The following is a 13,984-nucleotide window of genomic DNA, read 5'->3' as shown; positions in this document are numbered from 1 at the left end:
GAATTTTAGTGCTAGCAATTTGAATGTGATGCATGCAGCTAGCGGTAGCCGATGGAGCTCAATGAACAGAGGGGTGACATGTGCTCTTTTAATCATGGAAAGTTTCAAAAACCTCAAAGTAACATTAATACAGGTACAAAGCTATAAAAGTGGCAGGAGGGCCTGCTTTGGATAAAGGTTGATGGATTTGGGTCGAGCTGGTCTCTGGCTGAACAGTCTGGAGGGAGGGGGTGGCAGGCAGTTCAGGGAGTGTGAGAAAGCTAGCAGATCAACACTGTATTATTGTATCACAACTAATGTGTGTTTGACTTGGTTCAAAGTTTGTCAGCCATCTGCGGGCCCCTTGTTGTTTGGGGTCCTGAGCAATTGCCGGCCCTGCTGTCAGCCCGAGGCGCCTCAGGGTATCTGTAGGTTTAAATGCATTGTAACCTGAAAAATCCCAGTTTCTCAGCCTGATCAGAAGGTAAAACTTGAATGTTTAGCTTAAAAAAATAAACAGATTTTTATATATTGTCAAATGCAGCCAATTTGGACTCTGAGTTATTTTTTTTCTAAAGAAAGTCTGATTTATTCTGTAGTTGTTTCATCTTTCAGACTTTAGAGTTGTGAGAAAAAAAGTTAGTTCTGTATAAAATCATTCTACAGTTTGTCTTTTACTGTAGTCTGAAATAAACTCTGACGGTATCTTTAACTTCTTGTTGACAACAGCCTGAAGACAATCTTGAGCATTTATGAAAACATTTATAAAGTTATATAGTATTTTTTCAAGATCAAATTTGAGATATTTGCATGAAAACTAGTTAAAGTTAAAATTCACACTAGCAGGCATAAAACATTAAATTTACTTTGTCCAGTTAAATATTGACATAAAGAAGAGGCTACACATAGGAGAAACACATGTTTAATTCAGTTTGATGGTTGCAGCACAATCTGGAATAAATGTATGAGATTGACTCTAAATGATAAGTGTCGTTTTGTGAAACTTTTTTTTGTCCTAAATTGTAATACCTTTAAAACTTATTTTTTATTTATTAAATGCCTCTTGGAATTCTTCTCAGGCTGAACTATTATGATGAAACACTTTGGAGCAAATATACACAGAATCAGTCCAAAACTGGAGGCCAGAATAGCAAATATCTCCACAGCTACAGTGAATTTTCCAGGAGAGCTGACATATGCTGGGATGAAGGTGAGCCACACTGCACAGAATATCAGCATGCTGAAGGTTATCAGCTTGGCTTCATTAAAATTATCAGGTAGTTTCCGAGCTAGAACAGCTAACACAAAGCAGAAAACAGCCAGCAGGCCAATGTACCCGAGCACAGCCCAGAACCCAACAGCAGAACCTAATGCACATTCCAGGATGATCTTCTCCTTGTATGTGCTCAGATTCTTCATTGGGAATGGAGGGCTGAGTAACAGCCACACAGTACAGATTATAATTTGAATAAAAGTAACAAAAACAACAGTCATTCTTTGCTGTGGAGGCCCAAACCATTTCATGACATTACTACCTGGAAGTGTAGCTTTAAAGGCCATTAAAACCACTACAGTTTTGCCAAGAACACAGGAGATACAGAGAACAAAGGTGATGCCAAACGCTGTGTGTCGCAGCATGCAGGACCAATCAGAGGGAGCTCCGATGAAAGTTAATGAACATAAGAAACACAGAGTCAGAGAGAAGAGCAGCAGGAAGCTCAGCTCAGAGTTGTTGGCTCTGACAATTGGAGTTGTTCTGTGATGAAAGAAAATAGCTGCTGTTATGATGGCCAGACAGGCCCCACTAACAGAGAATGCAGCCAGGATGATTGCCAGGACTTCATCATAGGAAAGAAACTCCACAGGTTTGGGGAAACAAGCGTCTCTTTGTGCATTAGGCCACAATTCACTGGGACACGGGAAACAGTCTGGAGAATCTAAATGAACAAATCAGAATGAGATGTCAGATTTTAAGATTACCACTTAATTCGTCAGTGAACTAGTGTCCTGCTACAATAAAACAATTATTCAGTACAACCTTTTCTAGAGCAGGCATACAGCACAATAATGGGAACAAGTTTTCTTTTGGTACGCAGCCATGGCACATGTGTAGATAAAAGAAATGGGTGACAATGAGTAGAGAAGGGATGAGGGAGAAAAACAGGCAGAGGACAGAGCTGGAGTGCAGGAAAAACACCTCAAACATAAAAGCATACGTTCAGACAGTCACAACATTGTGTAGTGGGCGGGAGGGTGCGGGGATCCCCATGCAGCCAAGGGAGGCCGCAGTTATATTATCGCTTCCTTCTACCTCTTCTGTTCAGGAGTGGAAATTAGAGTTCTACGGAGGAGGAGAGTGTTGACAGCATGGGAGGGTGTAAGCATCTTTGTGAGCTTTTTTGTGTTCATGCATGCATGTTGTGTAAGTAACTAGTGTGTCTATGAACTTTCACAGTGTCTCTTGTCTAGAATCTGTTATGAGTTCCTGGCAAATTAATCCAAGAAGTCCACAGCTTCATGTGTGAAATAGGGGAGGGAGGAGGCAGAGCATCCACCTGTATCCATTCTCCATGGGAATTTAAATTCTTCAGCCTTCAAGGCCAACATTGGGGAGCCAAATTTAAATAACAGCAATTGTTTTGGAATAGGCCAGAGACGTTTTTTTTTTTTTTTTTTGCTTCTCTGCTTTATGTCATTATGTGGTCCTAGAGCAACAGACAAACAGCCAAATCAGGGAGTCAGTTTCCACCAAGCAAAGTTGTTTTCCATTCCGCAAACGAGATTCTAAACTGCAGCACTGCTCAGAGCATCCAGCTTACAATTCAGCTCATGTAATGTATGAGTTTGAGAGGTTACAGTACAACACAGCCCTTCATTGAGCTTGGGCAATTTGCTAATTGCTTCAGACAGCTTTACAATCTTCTGACTCATCAGGGACCCGCCTACTTCAAAAAGCAGAAACCCGGTTATCACCAATCCAATTATAAAAGTATATCTAGACAGGCAGACATATAATCTTCACTCGATCCAGGAACCGGTATGTTCTGTCAGGTCAGGAAAGTGCAGAAAAGTTTATCAATGGCATTTAGAGGCCAACTGACCAGATCTATGGTTGATTAAATTCCAGAGAAGAATGCAAAAAGGTGCCCAAGATAGACGGACAGGACAGAGATCAGCATGCAGGGCAGAGTTGGGAGGAGGAAAAAAAAGTGTGTGTTTTTTCCTTGGGAGCAGGAATTGATGTTTCCACTCAGTTTTTTAAAAATAAACACGAATTCATAAGAAACCTTTGATCTCACCTGTTGTGTTACTAATCTCTCCTTCAGGACATGGTATACAATCATAGCAGCATTTTGGTTTTCCTTTTTGCAAAACTTTACGTGTTCCTGAAAGACAACTCTCAGAGCACACTGATACTGGTACCTGTCAAGAAGACACGAACCAAATTTAAGTTTAACAAATCAGCTGTGAATCAATAGATCAAAATCTCAGCCTGTGTAAAATTGTTATATTGCTTACTTGTGTTCCACCATCTACCCAAGTTATGTTTCTGTTGATATGAAATTCCTGGCCTTTAGGCAGTGATGCATCATAGTACCCTACTGTTACCAGCTCAATAACTCCACTCTCACTCTTCTGCCAGTTGATAAGCTCATAAAAAGCTACAGGATCCCCATTGGCATCAAATGATACAGGATAACCATTTCGAGAAAAGTTGACATTTTTAAGTTTTTTTAAAACCTGTAGAGCATGAAAAAAAATATGTAAAACAGAGGAGAATAGGAACAACAGGCTGCAAATTTCTGTTTAGAGGACCTGATTTGTAACAAAAATGACTAAATATTAACTTCTCAGTTTAGCTGACCTGTTTAGATGTCAACATTGTTCCTTTGTCACAAAGAGTGGTTATATTTTTTTCCATACAAATTGTGTTGTGAATGGCATGAGCTATTGCATAAACAGCCTTGTACACCATATTGGTAGGTCCTAGTTGAGATGTATCAGTGTACGGGTTTTTTAGATGTTCCATGTCTTCAGTTCCATCACATACTCCTGTCTCTGGATTAGAACCTAATAGTTTAAAAATAAGATATTATAGTTTTATCACTCAAAAAAACTATATACTTTTAATAGTACGTATTTAAGGGTACTAATTGCTCTGGTCAAAAAATAGTAACTATTTTTCAAGGTCACTAAAAATATTAACACTTAAGACAAACACTTAATCAGTGTTTTCATTCATTTATTTATTTATTTATTTATTTTCCAAAGATATGTCTTACTTTTTTCAATTTTGCATTTGAATGCATCCTCCCAGAACTTAGTAAGCAAAGGTGAGGCAGCTACTTTTGTGGGAGAAAGATCTAGAAGAAACTCCCTCAGACCTGGGATGTCTGATTGCTGAAAGCCAACTCCAATGGCCCCTGCACAGAAACTGAACCTTGTTAAGTAAGTTTCGATTATCCAGCCCTCACTTCCGATCCATTGGCGAGGTGACGGAGGGTCCTGAGCCAACTCCTCTAACAGAACATTCATATCTCCAGAGGCTGTAAACACCACGATTGCCTTTGCTGATGACCTGCAGAAACATCAGAAAACAATCTCTTGAACTCATACATTTTAAGCAAGCATTTTCAAGATGAAATGTAAAAATATGTACCTTGTAATAGTATTGAGCATTTACACATTCATGAATAGAACATGTGTAACTTTTTTCACTTTAATTTTGCCCACTTTCTAAATTTTTCAAGAAGATGTAACAAAACTACATAAGATTTTAACCTTTTGAACCCATTTTGCTATGCACAACATCCACATCATTATACAAGATACACAATAAAAATGAGTGATGTGAAAACCTGCGGATGACATCAGCTACTTTCTGAATCTTTCTACGAGGGTCGGTCCGATAAAAGGATTCAGAGTACTCCACACAGATTCCCTCTCTCTGTGCTGCAGCAAGAAAAGACGCCATGCCATAATTTCCATAATCTGAGTCTGAGCGGACAGCTCCTATCCAAGTCCATCCAAAGTGTTTCACCAGTTTGGCCAGTGCATCAGCCTGGAACTGGTCACTGGGAATTGTTCTGAAGAAAGTTGGATACTCTTGCTTGTTTGACAGACAGGCACATGTGGCAAAGTAGCTGACCTAAAATTAGAAAATCATAGCGTGATTAATTAAAATAAGCAAAAAGTATGTGAAAGTTACCATGTAGTAATAAATTCCTTCTTACCAAAGGGATGCTGAAGGGCCCGATGATGCGTGACAGGCTGATGGATGTTGTGGATCCAGAGTCTCCAACAACAGCCATCACCACATCAGACTGAGAACAGTTGCTGTCTTTGTAAAACATGGGATCCTGACCATTCATCATCTGAAAGGCCACATGGGCGGTTTTAATCACTGATACACACGTATCATAAATCTGATAACCCAGTTTTACTCCTGGCAGCAGCTCTGTGCTGTTGTTGATTTCAGCAATAGCAAAGATCATTGCTTGAGAAAACTGCAGGTTTCGAGCATTCAGGCTGCACAGAATCAAAAGGGTAGTTTGAACATTTAAGTTAAATATAACCAGTTCATTAGCCTTTTAAAATACTACCATACTATTGAGTTCTTACACAAACACAGATAAAATATAATGTGAATCAAACACGTGATACTGCTTTTTATTTGAGAATAAAAACAATAAGTCAAAGTATGCTTTTTTTTTTTTTTTTAGAAAATTTTACAATATAAAATGACTATCTAGTGTTAAGGATTGAAATTAAACATAAACATTTCTTAAATAAGTTTTAATAACTTCAAAGCTGAACAATAATGAGAAGAAAATTGTGCTTTTTGGTTGACATTGTTTACATCATATCCACAACGTTCCATCTAACAACTTAATTTCCATTCATATACCTTCCTCACCTTTTTCAACCATTTTTATGTTTTTTCTTACCTCCCTGTGCACACTGGAGGCACTGGCTTGACAGTGTAGTTATTGACTGCCGTTTGCATCATGTAGTGAAAGGAAAAAACACCTCCTAAAGAAAAGTCCCCAGCCTCTGAGAATGCAGGCAAAGACGGAGAACCTTGCAGAGAACATTTCATTGATGGAGCCTGAATAGGAACACCAGTACCACTCAGATCCACACTCCACTCAGTGATGCCATCCGCAGAACCACCAAAGACAAAAACTGACATCAGAGCCAAAATAGTCACTGCTAAGCTCAGCCCAATAGAGTCAGGTTTCATTGCCATTTCTCAAGAGTCTGTTTTTGAGTGTAAGTGTGTTTTACAGGATTATTAACTCCTGGTGTGCATCAGCTGGCTTTTCGTCAAGAAGGAGTCACCCCCATCCTACTTTTTTTTTGGGGGGGGGTACGCCTTTCTGGATTTGACAAGGGCGTCATTTTGTCGCTTCTCTTCTCATAGTTTAAAGTGACCTCTTTGATTATCAGAGATATTATACTTTTCCTCATTTATCTAACTTTAGAAGCGACTGCTCAAAACCTTTATGGACAGGATTTCTGGGCACATAGGTGTTGAGGGGATCTGTTTTGGTGGCTTCACCAAGCCATGTTCTCCAGCTTTTGCTGGAATGGTTCAGAGCCAAGTGTAAAGCATCTGGGGTGGTGTGTGTGTGTGTGTGTGTGTGTGTGTGTGTGTGTGTGTGTGTGTGTGTGTGTGTGTGTGTGTGTGTGTGTGTGTGTGTGTGTGTGTGTGTGTGTGTGTGTGCTCAGAGTTCAACTGTTGTATTTATTTATTTATTTTTTATTCATGCTAGTGAAGGTTCTCAGTCATCCAGGTCATTGTAATCCAAAGGGTTCAAATGAAGGCAACTGGACTTCTTTGGTTTCTTGAAATCAAAGAAGTTCAGTGCTTTAATTACGTTCTTAGTCGTGACGGAAGACAAAGGGATGACTTCAGGAAAACGAGTGGCAGAGCACATGAGAGTCAGCAGGTATTTACGCCCTGAGCGAGAGGGAGGAAGAGGCCCCACACAATCTATAACTATGTGCTCGAAAGGAGCAGAGACCACCGGAGTAGGGCACAGAGGAACCGGTCGAATCTTCTGATTCGGATTTCCCACAGTCTGACACGTTGGACAACTGCGACAAAACTCTGCAACGTGTTGCTCCAGAGTTGGCCAGAAGAAATGACGTAGGATGGTGTTATATGTTTTATTCATCCCTAAGTGACTGGACTACTCGCTGTCATGGGCTAGGGAAAGGGCATGAGGCCTACATTTTTCAGGAACCACAATCTGTTTAATTTGTGCCCAATAGGAGCCTTTAGCAGAGGGAGCAGCCCAGCAACGGGACAAAATGTCATTTTCAACCACATAAGAAGCTTGACCAGATTTAGGAGCAACACCAACCAAAGCAAAAAGAGACGCAAGACTTGGGTCTGTTTTCTGAGCATCACAAGTAATAGGTAGATCCCGGGTTCAAATCCCGGATGAGCCCCCACTCTGTTACGTCCCTCAGCTCGCTAGGAGTGATGTATAGGAGGGAGTAAAATATGTTGTGTGTAGGTTTAGTAATAACAAAGTAAATGTGTCTCCAACAAAGGATTTTATTAACAAACACAAAGAGCCTGAACAAACAAAATGGAAAAAGGACTAACATAAAGCGCCAAGCCAAAAGAGCTGGGAGGAGGAAAAGTATCTAACTAAAATATTCAATATATATATATACACAAAAAAGAGACGTCCTGGTAAGCAGAGACCTCGGGGGAAATCCAAAGGGGGGGGGGGGGGGGGGGGGGTCAAAGGCCAGTCCAAAGTCACTTTACCAGAAATCCTAATTATCACAATTCTAAATCACTAAGTCACTGAAGTACCACAAAACTAACACACACACAGGCGAGGCAGAAGCCACTGAGGCCACCTTGTGGCCAAAAAGGGGCACTGCACGTAACATCATAGCTATGCTGATGACACCCAGATATACCTAGCCTTATCACCTAGTGACTGTCGGCCACTGGGCTCACTCTGTCAGTGCCTAGAGCAAGATAACGACTGAATGCAGTCAAACTTCTTTCAACTAAACAAAGACAAGACTGAAGTTATTGTCTTTGGCAACAAGAAGGATAGAATGGATGTTATTGCTCAGCTAGATTCCAGGGGAGTAAAGACAAAAACCCTGATTAGAAATCTTGGTGTTAACATTGACTCTGACCTGAGCTTCTCTGGACATATTAAGGCTATAACTTAATCAGTGTTTTATCACCTTCATCAGATATCAAGAGTCAGAGGTCTCATGTCCAGACCAGACTTAGAGAAGGCTTTTATATCTAGCCAGCTGGACTATTGCAATGGTCTCCTAACTGGTCTTCCCAAAAACGCTGTGAAGCAACTGCAACTTGTTCAGAATGCCACTGCTGAAGTCTTAATAAGAACTAAGAGAATGGAGCACATCACTCCCGTTCTTAGATCCCTACACTGGTTACCAGTAAAGTACAGAATAGATTTCAAAGTGCTTCTACTAGTTTACAGATCACTCCATGGCATGGGACCAAAATAAATGTCCAATCTCATCCTTGTCTACACACCCAATAGGGCTCTGAGATCCCTTGGAAACAATCAGCTGGTAGAACCATGGATCAGAACAAAACATGGTGGAGATGCTTTTAGTTACTATGCTGCTCACACATGGAATCAGCTTCCCCGTGACCTCAGATGTGCCCCAACCCTAGTGTTGTTTAAACCAAAACTAAAAACCCCAATGTACTCATCAGCCTTTAAATGAATCGTTTCTTATGTTGCGTTATCTCCACTGCAACCTGTGCTGGGACTTTGTCTTTTCCTTTAGCTCTAAACTGTAATTCTATCTATGTGTATTCCAATTTGTGTTTTAATGTTGTTTTTTTTTCACATCTTGTACTGAAAACTGTAAAGCACATGAATTGCCTCTGTGTTTGAAATGAGCTCTATAACTAAAGCTGCCTTTCCTTTGTTCATCTGACAGTAATTTACCCACGTACGCTACATCAGTCTTCTCTCTATTAACTGCACCTTATGAAGCAGTCAAAGGCAACAAAAAAATTGGAAATACTACCTCTATAAACACTCTAAACTTGAAAAAAAGTCTATCTGTTTTCTGGTAGTGTTTGGTTTTAGGATTTAATATGGTTAAAATGCTATTTTGAAAAGTTTGCATTTGTGACACCACAAATAAGGACATCAGTATAGAAATTCCTCTCACTGGAAGAGAGCAGCTGCTGTTGGAGGAGTAGTAGATCTTATTTATGCTCCTCCCAGGTCTCAGCTTCTCTGCTTAACACAGCCTGAGGAGTGGCTTTTTTTTCTATTAATTGACAGAGCCCTAAAGGTGCTCAATCTGGAAGGTACTGAAAATGTCTGGAATTAAACTGCTTAAAATCGCTTCATGCGAGAAGAATTTTGAAACTTCTCCAAAAAGTTTTGTTCAACTGTAGAAGTATTATAACCTACAAAAAAAATCATTGTATAATAGTACTACTACTACTACTACTACTACTACTACTACTAATAATAATAATAATAATAATAATAGTAATAATAGTAATAATAACAATAATAATAGTACTACTAATAATAACAATAATAATAATAATAATACATTTTATTTAAAAGCACCTTCCTAAACACTCAACACTCAGAATAAAAACACAAATCATTAAATAGGAACATAAGTAGACATAAATACAGCATGAAACAAGAAAAGCAAATAAACAAGAAATTAAACAAGGCACTATACCCGATGCCCTAGTTAACTGTAATAAACCCAATCAGCACAAACCACACAAAAAAACAAAGATCATCACAAAAGTTTGTAACCTAAAATGTGGATGCTTATTAAGGTTTATTCTGTATCAATATTTAACATCACAACAGTAAAAACATCTGTATTGATGTTACACAGCTTAAATTGCAGGGCACCACTAGGCAGTGGACAGTGCAGTACCACCATCTATTTGTACACGCAGGTCACTGTTTTACACACACACACACACACACACACACACACACACACGGGCGCGCGCACACGCACACGCACAAGCACACACACAGTGAGTAAATGTTGTTCTTGAATTTGATTAAAATGAACATGACACAATGTTCATAAAATTGGAATTTTTGTAAAATAAAATATTCTCATTGCCTTGTTTACTGTACTGATGCTAGTTCGTTTCTCAATAGACATTGTTCTGTGTCACTTATGCTACAACAACAAAAACATTCTAGTTACAAGTTTGGCTGGCATAGTCCAATGTCTGTTTTTGAGAAATTGCTGTTTATCTTGCCCACCACTTTTTCTTCCATAGCGCACGCGTGGTGTCTAAAACCAGAGTTGACACACACGTTGCACGCAGATGTATACTTCTACCATGGTCTCCTAGCAAACAGGTTCATTATTTAATCAAATTCAGGTCCATTTTTTTCATCATGGCTCATGCAAGAAACATTTTCTGTCACAATTAAAGTGTCATTTTGCCATCTTGATTCAAAGTTTTATTTATTTTACATTTCTGAGCATCGATTTACAAAATAAAATAAAATAACAAGGAGCAATCACATTTTGCTCATTATAAATCTTTTGGAGTTCTTCTCAGGCTGAAATAAGATGATGAAACACTTTGGAGCAAATATACACAGAATCAGTCCAAAACTGGAGGCCAGAATAGCAAATATCTCCACAGCTACAGTCAATTTTCCAGGAGAGCTGACATATGCTGGGATGAAGGTGAGCCACACTGCACAGAATATCAGCATGCTGAAGGTTATCAGCTTGGCTTCATTAAAATTATCAGGTAGTTTCCGAGCTAGAACAGCTAACACAAAGCAGAAAACAGCCAGCAGGCCAATGTACCCGAGCACAGCCCAGAACCCAACAGCAGAACCTAATGCACATTCCAGGATGATCTTCTCCTTGTATGTGCTCAGATTCTTCATCGGGAATGGAGGGCTGAGTAACAACCACACAGTACAGATTATGATTTGAATAAATGTGAAAAACACAACAGTCATTCTTTGCTGTGGAGGCCCAAACCATTTCATGACATTACTACCTGGAAGTGTAGCTTTAAAGGCCATTAAAACCACTACAGTTTTGCCAAGAACACAGGAGATACAGAGAACAAAGGTGATACCAAACGCTGTGTGTCGCAGCATGCAGGACCAATCAGAGGGAGCTCCGATGAAAGTTAATGAACATAAGAAACACAGAGTCAGAGAGAAGAGCAGCAGGAAGCTCAGCTCAGAGTTGTTGGCTCTGACAATTGGAGTTGTTCTGTGATGAAAGAAAATAGCTGTTGTTATGATGGCCAGACAGGCCCCACTAACAGAGAATGCAGCCAGGATGATTGCCAGGACTTCATCATAGGAAAGAAACTCCACAGGTTTGGGGAAACAAGCGTCTCTTTGTGCATTAGGCCATGATTCACTGGGACATGGGAAACAGTCTGGAGAATCTGCAAGCAAATACAAAAATACATTAAGATTGACTTGTCAATCAGTAGTAAATGCTCAATCACAATGATCTCACCTGTTGTGTTACTAATCTCTCCTTCAGGACATGGTATACAATCATAGCAGCAGATGGGTTTTCCTTTCTGCAGGACTTTATGAGTTCCTGGAGGACAACTCTCAGAGCACACTGATACTGGGACCTGTTAGAAAGGTTCAAGCAAAATTACATTTTTTTTTCTTTTTGTCAAAAACGAGAAACACATTTTCTCAAAAATTTCTTCTGTAAAATAATCATCATTATTCTTAATACTTGTGTGCCACCATCCATCCAGGTTATGTTCCTGCTGATATAAAACTCCTGTCCTTTAGGCAGTGATGCATCATAGTACCCTACTGTTACCAGCTCAATAACTCCACTCTCACTCTTCTGCCAGTTGACCAGCTCATAAAAAGCTACAGGATCCCCGTTAGCATCAAATGATACAAGGTAACCATTTCTGGAAAAGTTGACTTTCTTTAGTTCAGATAAAACCTGTAAAGTAAGAAAAAAGTTACAGAACAAGGAAGAAAGTAGACCGAAACAAATATCAAAGAGTAAGTTCCTAAACATTTCTTGATCTTTTCTAAAATTTTGCACCAACCTCTTTGGATTCTGATGTAATGATTTTGTCACACTGAGTGGTGGAATTACTTTCCTGACACACTGCATTGTGAATAGCATGAGCTATGGCATAAACAGCCTTGTACACCATGTTAGTGATTCTTAGCTGAGACGTTTCAGTGTACGTGCTTTTGAGTGATTTTATATCTTCAGTTCCATCACACACGCCTTTTACTGGCTCAGCACCTAAAACACACAAGAAGCAGGACGGAAATGTAAAAAGTGAAAATAAATTGCACTGATAACTCTAACTGAATACACAAAGCTTCATTTAAACATTTTTTTTCATCAAACAATTCAAAACTCTAAAAGGTCAACCTCGAGTAATTTATTCTGCTGGTTTTTTTAACAATAGTTTGAAACCCGTGATAATCATTTTTATATCTGATTGTGAAAACATTATTACTTTCTATCAGTGTGCAGTTGAATGTCTGCTCCCAAAACTCTGTTAGAAGATATGAGGCAGCCACATCAGCGGGGGAAAGATCCAGCAGAAACTCTCTCAGACCTGGGATGATGGACTGCTGAATACCAACTCCTATCACCCCCACACAGAAAGTGCAGCTCATCAGCTGCGGGTCAGTCACCCAGGATTCACTTCCTATCCACTGACGGGGGGCTAAAGGTTCCCGGGCCAACTCATCTAGCAGGACCCTCATTTCTCCGTCAGAAGCAAATGCCACAACAGCTACTGCTGTAGACCTAGAGAAGCATTCAAATGGGCCAAAATAAACATGCTTGAATATTTTTATTTTACGTTGTTTTTTTTTTGTTTTTTTTGCATTTTCGTGAATATGATTTAGATCTGTTACTAATGAAAACGTGATCCTTTGTCAGTCCCACTATCTTTCTCTGCTCATTCAATGATAGTTTTTTTTATTCACTTGATGGTCACCATCTTCAATACAAGGTCTGAATCAGTGATGTATGAACCTGCGGATGACATCAGCTACTCTCTGGATCTTGCTCTGTGGGTTGGTCCGATAGAAGGATACGGAATATTCCACACAGATTCCTTCTCTCTGTGCTGCAGCAAGAAAAGACGCCATCCCATAGTTTCCATAATCTGATTCTGAGCGGACAGCGCCTATTCAAGTCCAGCCAAAGTGTTTCACCAGCTTGGCCAGTGCATCAGCCTGGAACTGGTCACTGGGAATGGTTCTGAAAAAAGACGGGTACTGCTGCTTGTCTGACAGACAGGCACATGTGGCAAAGTGGCTGACCTAAAACAAGAAAATCATAGCGTAGATTTACCAAAACACTTTAAAAGATCATCCAAAAGGTGTGTTGTATATTTTTTACTACTTTAGTTTGCAGCAACGCTAAACTCCTTACCATAGGGATGTTGAAAGGTCCAGTAATGCGTGACATGCTGATGGATGGTGTGGATCCAGACTCTCCAACAACAGCCACTACCGTACCAGACTGGGAGCAAATGTTGCTTTTGTAAAACACAGGGTCCTGACCGTTTGCTAGCTGAAATGCCTCGTGCACAGCTACAGGCACCGACGCACATGAGTCATAGATCTGATATCCAAGCCTAATGCCCGGCAGCAGCTCTGTGCTGTTGTTTATCTCCTCAGTAGCAAACATCACTGCACGAGAGAAGCGCAGTTCCCGCCCATCAATGCTGCACATAAAAATATGAGAGCAAATAATTACATAGGCATTAAAAATGAATAGTATAGAGACAAATATTTAAAAATGGAGCCAAGAAGATTGGGTTTGTGTACACCTATTACTCTCTCCCTCCTCTTCCCGTTGTACCAACCTGCCTGCACATCTTGACATTTCAGGCTTAGTGGTGTAGTTATAAATCACTGTGTGCAGTTTGGAGTGAATAGAGAAAACACTTCCAATAACAAAGTCTCCATCTGATGAGAATGCAGGCAAACGGCCA

General features: G+C 39.9%; 1 protein-coding gene and 1 pseudogene across 1 annotated transcript; both read right to left on the bottom strand.

The window, feature by feature from the left end:
- Positions 1-674: 674 nt before the first annotated feature.
- On the bottom strand, positions 675-5,474 carry LOC107380068 (extracellular calcium-sensing receptor-like). The gene is made up of 7 exons (XM_054742514.2): positions 5,214-5,474; positions 4,839-5,128; positions 4,263-4,558; positions 3,845-4,050; positions 3,499-3,720; positions 3,279-3,402; positions 675-1,916 (listed from the first exon to the last, which is right to left on the bottom strand). The coding sequence occupies exons 1-7, from the start codon at positions 5,472-5,474 to the stop codon at positions 1,018-1,020; spliced, it is 2,298 nt and encodes a 765-aa protein (XP_054598489.2). The 3' UTR covers positions 675-1,017.
- Positions 5,475-10,526: 5,052 nt separating this feature from the next.
- On the bottom strand, positions 10,527-13,677 carry LOC107380069 (extracellular calcium-sensing receptor-like; annotated as a pseudogene).
- Positions 13,678-13,984: the final 307 nt, after the last annotated feature.

Source organism: Nothobranchius furzeri, chromosome 13 (assembly GCF_043380555.1).
Source record: "Nothobranchius furzeri strain GRZ-AD chromosome 13, NfurGRZ-RIMD1, whole genome shotgun sequence".
NCBI classification, from domain to species: domain Eukaryota; kingdom Metazoa; phylum Chordata; class Actinopteri; order Cyprinodontiformes; family Nothobranchiidae; genus Nothobranchius; species Nothobranchius furzeri.
Note: the sequence above shows the minus strand (reverse complement) of the source record. Positions and strands in the feature narration are given on the sequence as shown.

What these genes read in the sequence shown, in the direction of transcription:
- LOC107380068 (XM_054742514.2), bottom strand. Translation starts at nt 5,474, where the DNA reads ATGATCTTTGCTATTGCTGAAATCAACAACAGCACAGAGCTGCTGCCA. An exon ending in GGCCCTTCAGCATCCCTTTG is followed by an intron (nt 5,129 to 5,213) that starts GTAAGAAGGAAT and finishes TTCTAATTTTAG; the next exon opens with GTCAGCTACTTTGCCACATG. An exon ending in AGAGATTAGTAACACAACAG is followed by an intron (nt 1,917 to 3,278) that starts GTGAGATCAAAG and finishes TTGTTCATTTAG; the next exon opens with ATTCTCCAGACTGTTTCCCG.